Genomic DNA, 10462 nt, shown 5'->3' with positions numbered 1-10462 from the left:
TTGGTCACAAATGCAAATTTGTTCTAGTTAACAAATCAGTTCCCAGTTTTAATGTGCTAAATAAATAAAAGCTGATCTGATTGGTTACCAAAGAGAGCAGAAGCTAAAGCGATTTGCCACAGCGGCCAATCAGATCAGCTTGTATTTATGTAGTACAATAAATCTGTCATCTGATTGGCTACTGTTATAACTGTACGCTCAGGACGTCCCGCCCACTCTTCCCAGTATAATAACGCGCGGCCGGTGCGGTGAAGGAGCAGAGGACGCCGCTGATGGAGGCTGCCGGGATGCGGGGCACCGGGCTGCTGCTGCTCACACTCAGCGCGCTGCTGCCGGAGCCGGTCACCGTGTGTCCTGCGGAGCAGTATCCCGAGACCTACCGGGGCCAGGACGTGTGCTGCAACTACTGCGACTCAGGTGGGAACGGGGGATACACGGTACATACAGCGCATGGGTGGATATAATGTATATACAGTGCACAGGAGATTTACAGTATATACAGTGTATATACCTTCCTCAGGGGGATATACGGTATATACAATGCACAGAAGATATACGGTATATAATACTGTATACAGTGCTCAGGTGATATACTGTATATAGTACAGTGCTCAGGGGCAATATACATTATATACAGTGTTCAGGGGATATACAGTATATACAGTGCATGGGGGAATATACGGTATATACAATGCACAGGGGATATACGGTATATACAGTGCTCAGGTGATATACTGTATATAGTACAGTGCTCAGGGGGAATATACATTATATACAGTGTTCAGGGGATATACAGTATATACAGTGCATGGGGGAATATACGGTATATACAGTGCATGGGGGAATATACAATGCACAGGGGATATACGGTATATACAGTACAGTGCTCAGGTGATATACTGTATATAGTACAGTGCTCAGGAGGAATATACATTATATACAGTGTTCAGGGGATATACAGTATATACAGTGCATGGGAGATATACGGTATATACAATGCACAGAAGATATACGGTATATACAGTTTCTACAGTGCTCAGGTGATATACTGTATATAGTACAGTGCTCAGGGGGAATATACAATGCACAGCAGATATACGGTATATACAGTTTCTACAGTGCTCAGGTGATATACTGTATATAGTACAGTGCTCAGGGGGAATATACATTATATACAGTGTTCAGGGGATATACAGTATATACAGTGCATGGGAGATATACGGTATATACAGTGCACATGGAGACATACGGTATATACAGTGCACATGGAGATATACGGTATATACAGTGCACATGGAGATATACAGTATATACAGTGCATGGGGGAATATACGGTATATACAATGCACAGGGGATATACGGTATATACAGTTTCTACAGTGCTCAGGTGATATACTGTATATAGTACAGTGCTCAGCGGGAATATACATATATATAGTACAGTGTTCAGGGGATATACGGTATATACAGTGCACGGGAGATATAAGGTATATACAGTGCATGGGGGAATATACTGTATAAACAGTGCACATTGGGATATTTTTTATATTCAGTGCATGGGGTAAATACGGTATTTACAATGCACAAGAGATAAATGGTATACAGTGCTCAGGGGGATATACAGTATGTACAGTGCTCAGGTGATATACTGTATATACAGTGCTCAGGGGGAATACACATATACAGTGCTCAGGGAAAATACACGTTATATACAGTGTTTAGGGGATATACGGTATATATAGTGCAAGGGGGGATATATGGTATATACAGTGCATAGGGGATATACAGTGAACTGGGGGATATATGGTATATACAGTGCATGGGGAGATATATGCTATATACAATACACAGGGGCATATCCGGTATATACAGTGCATGGGGGATATATGCTATATACAATACACAGGGGCATATCCGGTATATACAGTGCATGGGGGATATATTGTATATACAGTGCATGGGGAGATATATGCTATATACAATACACAGGGGCATATCCGGTATATACAGTGCATGGGGGATATATTGTATATACAGTGCATGGGGAGATATATGCTATATACAATACACAGGGGCATATCCGGTATATACAGTGCATGGGGGATATATTGTATATACAGTGCATGGGGAGATATATGCTATATACAATACACAGGGGCATATCCGGTATATACAGTGCATGGGGGATATATGCTATATACAATACACAGGGGCATATCCGGTATATACAGTGCATGGGGGATATATTGTATATACAGTGCATGGGGAGATATATGCTATATACAATACACAGGGGCATATCCGGTATATACAGTGCATGGGGGATATATTGTATATACAGTGCATGGGGAGATATATGCTATATACAATACACAGGGGCATATCCGGTATATACAGTGCATGGGGGATATATTGTATATACAGTGCATGGGGAGATATATGCTATATACAATACACAGGGGCATATCTGGTATATACAGTGCATGGGGAGATATATGCTATATACAATACACAGGGGCATATCCGGTATATACAGTGCATGGGGGATATATGGTATATACGATGCACAGTGGATATATGGTATATACAATGCACAGTGGATATATGGTATATACAATGCACAGGGGATATATGGTATATACGATGCACAGTGGATATATGGTATATACGATGCACAGTGGATATATGGTATATACAATGCACAGGGGATATCTGGTATATACGATGCACAGGGGATATATGGTATATACGATGCACAGTGGATATATGGTATATACGATGCACAGTGGATATATGGTATATACAATGCACAGGGGATATCTGGTATATACGATGCACAGGGGATATATGGTATATACGATGCACAGTGGATATATGGTATATACGATGCACAGTGGATATATGGTATATACAATGCACAGGGGATATATGGTATATACGATGCACAGTGGATATATGGTATATACAATGCACAGTGGATATATGGTATATACAATGCACAGGGGATATATGGTATATACGATGCACAGTGGATATATGGTATATACGATGCACAGTGGATATATGGTATATACAATGCACAGGGGATATCTGGTATATACGATGCACAGGGGATATATGGTATATACGATGCACAGTGGATATATGGTATATACGATGCACAGTGGATATATGGTATATACAATGCACAGGGGATATCTGGTATATACGATGCACAGGGGATATATGGTATATACGATGCACAGTGGATATATGGTATATACGATGCACAGTGGATATATGGTATATACAATGCACAGGGGATATATGGTATATATACTGTTTGCTGTGCGTATTTAACATTGGAAAGTATAGAAGAAGCTTTGTAGTTTATCCATCTGTGAAAAATATTCACGACACGGTATATATATATATCTATCATATCAGTCTCTGTCTCTTACATTCTTCGCACCCTAGCTCTTGTAAATCCATATTTTATCAGGCATTCTATCTACATAAGTAGACAAATCTTCCATTACGTACAGGTGAAAACAAAAATGGATTTTATTTCTGTCTTTTTCACTGTATTTAGTGGCTACAATGTTGCAAGGAACTGAGAAGTGCACCCAGCTTTTTAGTTACTTGTTGTTTCTTTTGTTTTCTATCCTCTACCTACATTTTTAAAATATTTTTCTATGTATCATAATATCTGTGTCTGCCTAGATATCCAAATATAGAGGAAGGCAGTAGTGCAAATTGCTGAAGAGAAATATATAGACTGCAACGACTGAAATGTTAGACCAGAGTTACAGGGTTGTGGAACGAATTATCTGCTTTTTAATAATTTCCTATGTGAAATTTCGCTTTGATATAAGAGTAACTTGGTTTAAGAGCGCACTGCCGGAACCAATTATGCTCGTAGTGCAAGGTTCCACTGTATTTGCCGCAGATGGTTTTCGTTGCCACTTTCCTCTGTATATTGATTTATATACAATTGTGTGTGTGTGTATGCGGATGGGGTGTTGTTTGATATCTATATAAGTGTGGAGGGGGATTGAAGGGGGGACAGGTTTGAACTTGGTGTCTTGCACCCAATACTTTGGGTTTGCACATTGATTCTCCATTATTTTGCAATTTATCTGTCTGTACATATATTCTGATCTCACCTGCACTGGTATAATATTTCACGAATAAGTACAAAACAGTAAAATTCCCTGTGTTCCGTCCATCTATCTGTGTTATCTGGATCAGTATTCTTTTGCCTACACTGATGTCATCAGGCTTTTTCACCATTTTTTTTAATTGCAAAACTATATAACCGGATCAAAAAAATGCAACATGTCACATTTTTTGATTCCGAGCATCGATTAGTCCGGTGCAACTATTCCGATGGATGAATGTGACTGATCCAACAGCAATCGGAAGCAGATATATATAGGGATTTTTGTTTTCTCTAAAAACTCGTATTACATGCACAACTTTTTCTATCATTCTAAAAATTAACAGTGAATGGAAACAAAACGGACCCCTTATCATTGGGGTCCCCCTGCCTCCATCTGATGCAGGAATGCACAGTGGTTTCTGTTTGTCCGGACCCCTTATCATTGGGGTCCCTTTGCCTCCATCTGATGCAGGAATGCACAGTGGTTTCTGTTTGTCCGGACCCCTTATCATTGGGGTCCCTTTGCCTCCATCTGATGCAGGAATGCACAGTGGTTTCTGTTTGTCCGGACCCCTTATCATTGGGGTCCCTTTGCCTCCATCTGATGCAGGAATGCACAGTCAGTTCTGTTTGTTCGGACCCCTTATCATTGGGGTCCTTCTGCCTCCATCTGAGGCAGGAATGCAGTTGGTTCTGTTTCTTCTGACCCCTTATCATTGGGGTCCCCCTGCCTCCATCTGATGCAGGAATGCACAGTGGTTTCTGTTTGTCCGGACCCCTTATCATTGGGGTCCCTTTGCCTCCATCTGATGCAGGAATGCACAGTGGTTTCTGTTTGTCCGGACCCCTTATCATTGGGGTCCCTTTGCCTCCATCTGATGCAGGAATGCACAGTGGTTTCTGTTTGTCCGGACCCCTTATCATTGGGGTCCCTTTGCCTCCATCTGATGCAGGAATGCACAGTCAGTTCTGTTTGTTCGGACCCCTTATCATTGGGGTGCTTCTGCCTCCATCTGAGGCAGGAATGCAGTTGGTTCTGTTTCTTCTGACCCCTTATCATTGGGGTCCCCCTGCCTCCATCTGATGCAGGAATGCACAGTGGTTTCTGTTTGTCCGGACCCCTTATCATTGGGGTCCCTTTGCCTCCATCTGATGCAGGAATGCACAGTGGTTTCTGTTTGTCCGGACCCCTTATCATTGGGGTCCCTTTGCCTCCATCTGATGCAGGAATGCACAGTGGTTTCTGTTTGTCCGGACCCCTTATCATTGGGGTCCCTCTGCCTCCATCTGATGCAGGAATGCACAGTCAGTTCTGTTTGTCCGGACCCCTTATCATTGGGGTCCCTCTGCCTCCATCTGATGCAGGAATGCACAGTCAGTTCTGTTTGTTCGGACCCCTTATCATTGGGGTCCCTCTGCTTCCATATGATGCAGGAATGCACAGTCAGTTCTGTTTGTCCGGACCCCTTATCATTGGGGTCCCGCTGCCTCCATCTGATGCAGGAATGCACAGTCAGTTCTGTTTGTTCGGACCCCTTATCATTGGGGTCCCGCTGCCTCCATCTGATGCAGGAATGCACAGTCAGTTCTGTTTGTCCGGACCCCTTATCATTGGGGTCCCTCTGCCTCCATCTGATGCAGGAATGCACAGTCAGTTCTGTTTGTCCGGACCCCTTATCATTGGGGTCCCTCTGCCTCCATATGATGCAGGAATGCACAGTGGGTTCTGTTTGTCCGGACCCCTTATCATTGGGGTCCCTCTGCTTCCATATGATGCAGGAATGCACAGTCAGTTCTGTTTGTCCGGACCCCTTATCATTGGGGTCCCTCTGCCTCTATCTGATGCAGGAATGCACAGTCAGTTCTGTTTGTCCGGACCCCTTATCATTGGGGTCCCTCTGCCTCCATCTGATCCAGGAATGCACAGTCAGTTCTGTTTGACCGGACCCCTTATCATTGGGGTCCCGCTGCCTCCATCTGATGCAGGAATGCACAGTCAGTTCTGTTTGTTCTTTTCTAACAGGAACGGACAGTCGGTAATAATAAATGGACGTCATCAGAAATCTTAGTGGCCCCATAGACCTCCTGCAGGACTCTGGGGGTCTTCTTGGTGTTATCCGTAATATGAATGCCGACGTGCACCTATATTACTTCTATAGTACATGATATGAACCTTCCTCCTTGTATATCGTCATTTAAGACAAACATCTGTATAATTTCCCCAGAAGTTCGATGTGCAAATGTCAAATCCTCCCCATGATCAGATATCAGTCTATCGCTTCCTCTTGTGATACGTGTAATGTGCAGCGGCTCCTTTAAGTCACCTGTGTGTGGGGGGATGTTTTTTTCCATTTTCGTCTGGAGGTAAATATACTTTACTATACAGATATCTGCAGACGTTGCACTTTTCATAGAGAAAATAAGTCAAGGGGGAAATCCCGAAAAGGAAGGGACTAGTCCATTACTCACACATTCAGCAGCGGTTGCAGACTTGCTTCTCATGGCTGCATTTAGCTAAAGAAACCGTATACTTACCTGAATGTGTTCTGAGTATTATCAGAATTTCTTCACTTCATTATATCCTTTCCATATTATTGCATAGAAGAATATGTCCATGATTAATATTCCTATTTCCATAGTTAGGGAGCCACTAACCTACGGGAATCTGTCAGCATAATTTCATCACCCCAACTAACCCCCCCCCACACCTAAAAAAACCCATATATATATATATATATATATATATATATATATATAAGCATATAGTTGTCATGGTCATCTCCCTGTTTTTGGAGGCTAGTGACAGCTTTAGGACTGGAGCCTCTCATCTCCATCTGGCTCCCCATTAACTTGCATTAGGTTCTTGTTCGTGACGAATATCGGAATAGTACTAGGTATTCGGTACGAATAATCCAAACCCGAATATTTTAAGATTAGCTCATTCTCTTCACTGTAAGGATCTCTAAGATCTTTATGAAAAATACTCGAGTCCCCCATTGACTTCCATTTTGCTTGAGTACTCAAGTCGTGCCCATCCGAACTTCTGACTGCTCGTTTCCAGTACCGAGCATGGTAGTGCCCACTCATCACTAGTTACGAGTACCGAGCACCCGAGCATGGTAGTGCTCACTCATCACTAGTTATGAGTACTGAGCACCCGAGCATGCAAGTGCCCGCTCATCACTAGTTATGAGTACTCAGCACCCGAGCATGGTAGTGCCCGCTCATCACTAGTTACCAGTACCGAGCACCTGAGCATGGTAGTGCTCACTCATCGCTAGTTACGAGTACCGAGCACCCGAGCGTGGTAGTGTTTCCTCATCACTAGTTATGAGTACTGAGCACCCGAGCATGGTAGTGCCCGCTCATCACTAGTTATGAGTACTGAGCACCCGAGCATGGTAGTGCCCGCTCATCACTAGTTACGAGTACAGAGCACTCGAGCATGGTAGTGCTCACTCATCACTAGTTACGAGTACAGAGCACCTGAGCATGGTAGTGCCCGCTCATCACTAGTTACGAGTACAGAGCACTCGAGCATGGTAGTGCTCACTCATCACTAGTTACGAGTACAGAGCACTCGAGCATGGTAGTGTCCGCTTATCACTATTAGGGACCCTTCAAAGAAAAAATTCCAAAGATAATTCTGCATTCAGTTGGTAATCTCATGTAAGGACAGACAATGACGTATGGAGAGTGATTTCCAGTATGGCGTATACGGAGTGAATAACTGCCAATGGAACATTCTTTTCTCTGTTTCATTGTGATTCGATGTAATTCTGATTCTGTGTAAGTGCTAGTAGTGGATACAGTAATCTTCTGAGAATCTAGACTTGCCCAGCGGAAGGAAGTAATGACTGCGAGACGAAGAACCTACCTGTTCACTTCAGGCACTGCATACCGGATCTACAAATGTCTTCATTGATAAGAAGATCTGACAGCGCTCATGATCTATCCGTTTTAATAAATGCTTTGTTTGTTTTCTAATGCTTACACCTCACTATTGTGCAGTCCCTCTGTCCCTCTGTTATTCTTCCTGGAAATGTATGAATACATTCACACCTCCTCTCGAATGGGGCATGACCCTGGTGGTAAACGTTAAAGGAGGGTTCTCCCCTTTCAGTTAATGTTAGTTGTTGAGTGGAGTTTGGTAAAGAACAAGAAACCACTCTGTAGTCTCGGCCACTCCCAAAGTCTGTCATTGGTTGCAGCACTGATCGGCAGCCAATCAGAGAGCTCAGTGGCTGTGCCATTATAACTGGAACACCCTATTCAGAGCCGCTGAGCTCACCGATTGGCTGCCAACATGACGTTAGCGCCACAGTTAATGTCAAACACAAGAAATGGTAGGGACTCAGTGACGGACTTGGGTAATGTGGTGTGTATATACAATGCCTTGCAAAATTATTCATCCCCTTCGCTTTTTACCTATTTTGTTACATTACAACCTTTGTTTAAATATTTTTGTAATCCGATTTGTGTGTGATACGTCAGGACTAAGTAGTCTAAGTTGGGGAAGTCAAGTGAAAAAATATAGGAAAAAATTTAATTTATGGGATAAAATAAATAAAAATTGCCATGTGCATATGTATTCACCCCTTTTTGCTATGAAACCTCTAAATATTCCTGGTGCAAGCAGTTGCCTTTATAAGTCACATGCTCAGTGAAAGGAAGTCCACCTGTGTGCAGTCTAAGTGCCCTGGGGTTTGTCAGTATATACACACACCTTTTCTGAAAGGCCACAGAGGCTGCAACACCATTAAGGAAGAGGCTCCACTAAACAAACACCACCATGAAGACCAAGGAGATCGCCAAACCACACCATGAAGACCAAGGAGATTTCCAAACCAGACCATGAAGACCAAGGAGATCTCCAAACCACACCATGAAGACCAAGGAGATCGCCAAACCACACCATGAAGACCAAGGAGATTTCCAAACCAGACCATGAAGACCAAGGAGATCTCCAAACCACACCATGAAGACCAAGGAGATCGCCAAACCACACCATAAGACCAAGGAGATCTCCAAACCACACCATGAATTCCAAGGAGATCGCCAAATCACACCATGAAGACCAAGGAGATCGCCAAACCACACCATGAAGACCAAGGAGATCTCTAAACAAGTCAGAGGCAAAGTTGTTGTGAAGTACAAGTCAGGGTTGGGTTCTAAAAAAAAATTCCAATCTCTGATAATTCCCTGAAGCACCAACAAATCCATTATCATCAAATGGAAAGAACATGATACCACAGCAAACCTTTCAATAGAGGGACGCCCACCCATACTCTCAGCTCGGGAAGGAGGGCATTAATCACAGAAGCAGCACAGAGACCAAAGGCAACCCTGAAGGATCTGCAGTGTTCCCAAGCAGAGCCTGGAGTATTTGTCCATCTGACCAGAATAAGCCATACACTCCATAGAGCTGGCCTTTGAGGAAGAGTAGTTAGAAAAAAAGCCTTTCTTTGTCGCTCCATTGGGAGACCCAGACAATTGGGTGTATAGCTTCTGCCTCCGGAGGCCACACAAAGTATTACACTTTAAAAAGTGTAACCCCTCCCCTCTGCCTATACACCCTCCCGTGGATCACGGGCTCCTCAGTTTTATGCTTTGTGTGGAAGGAGGCACACATCCACTCATGCATTCTCATTTTAGTTATATCGGTTGGAAGAAAAGTGGGCCCCCACGGGGCCCCCGGCATGTTCCCTTCTCACCCCACTACGTCGGCGGTGCTGTTAAGGTTGAGGTACCCATTGCGGGTACAAAGGCCGGAGCCTCATGCCGTCTCCTTCACCATCCCTTAGCGGCTCTGGGAGAAGTGGGATCCTGAGCGGTCATCCATTCACTGGGACCGTGCTCCCTCCGCAGCCCCTGTGGGAATCTGTCAGACAGGAGTCTATTTATCCTCAGGGACCGGGCCCTGCATCACTAAGGTACTCTGTGTCCCCATGGGGGATGTGCATGGAGCGCCTTCATCCCGGACGCTGCAGCAGCTGCTTATTTGTGACGGCCGGCGGACTTCCGCGCCGACCGCGCCTGCGTGTCGGCCGCGGTCTTAAATTTAGTCCCCGGCTTCAATTGCGGCCTAGTAGCAAAACTCCCGCCCCCGGGCCTGTCTATCAGGGGTAAGGGCGGGACTGCCGACCTGACGTCGGATGTGAGGGCCGGAGCATCCTGTATGTTTCCTCCCCCCTCACTGATCACTGTGGGGACTCCAGATTCCCGCACTTTTCTAGCGCCGCCCACGGCCCCACTCCTCCCCAGAGACCTCCGGCAGCCATTTTTTTGGCATTCTGCCGGTGGAGGATTTCCAGGAAAGAG

General features: G+C 44.4%; 1 protein-coding gene across 1 annotated transcript in view; it reads left to right on the top strand.

The window, feature by feature from the left end:
• Positions 1-235: 235 nt before the first annotated feature.
• The window catches only part of LOC142256200 (tumor necrosis factor receptor superfamily member 4-like), a 40186-nt gene continuing 29959 nt past the window's right edge, over positions 236-10462 (top strand). Inside the window, exon 1 of the mRNA XM_075327770.1 lies at positions 236-417. Coding sequence (XP_075183885.1) covers positions 273-417 — 145 coding nt within the window. The 5' untranslated portion in view covers positions 236-272. The remainder of the gene's footprint in view (positions 418-10462) is intronic.

This window comes from Anomaloglossus baeobatrachus, chromosome 11, assembly GCF_048569485.1.
Source record: "Anomaloglossus baeobatrachus isolate aAnoBae1 chromosome 11, aAnoBae1.hap1, whole genome shotgun sequence".
Lineage (NCBI taxonomy): Eukaryota > Metazoa > Chordata > Amphibia > Anura > Aromobatidae > Anomaloglossus > Anomaloglossus baeobatrachus.
The sequence above is the reverse complement of the archived record's forward strand: the minus strand, read 5'-3'. Positions and strand labels throughout refer to the sequence as shown.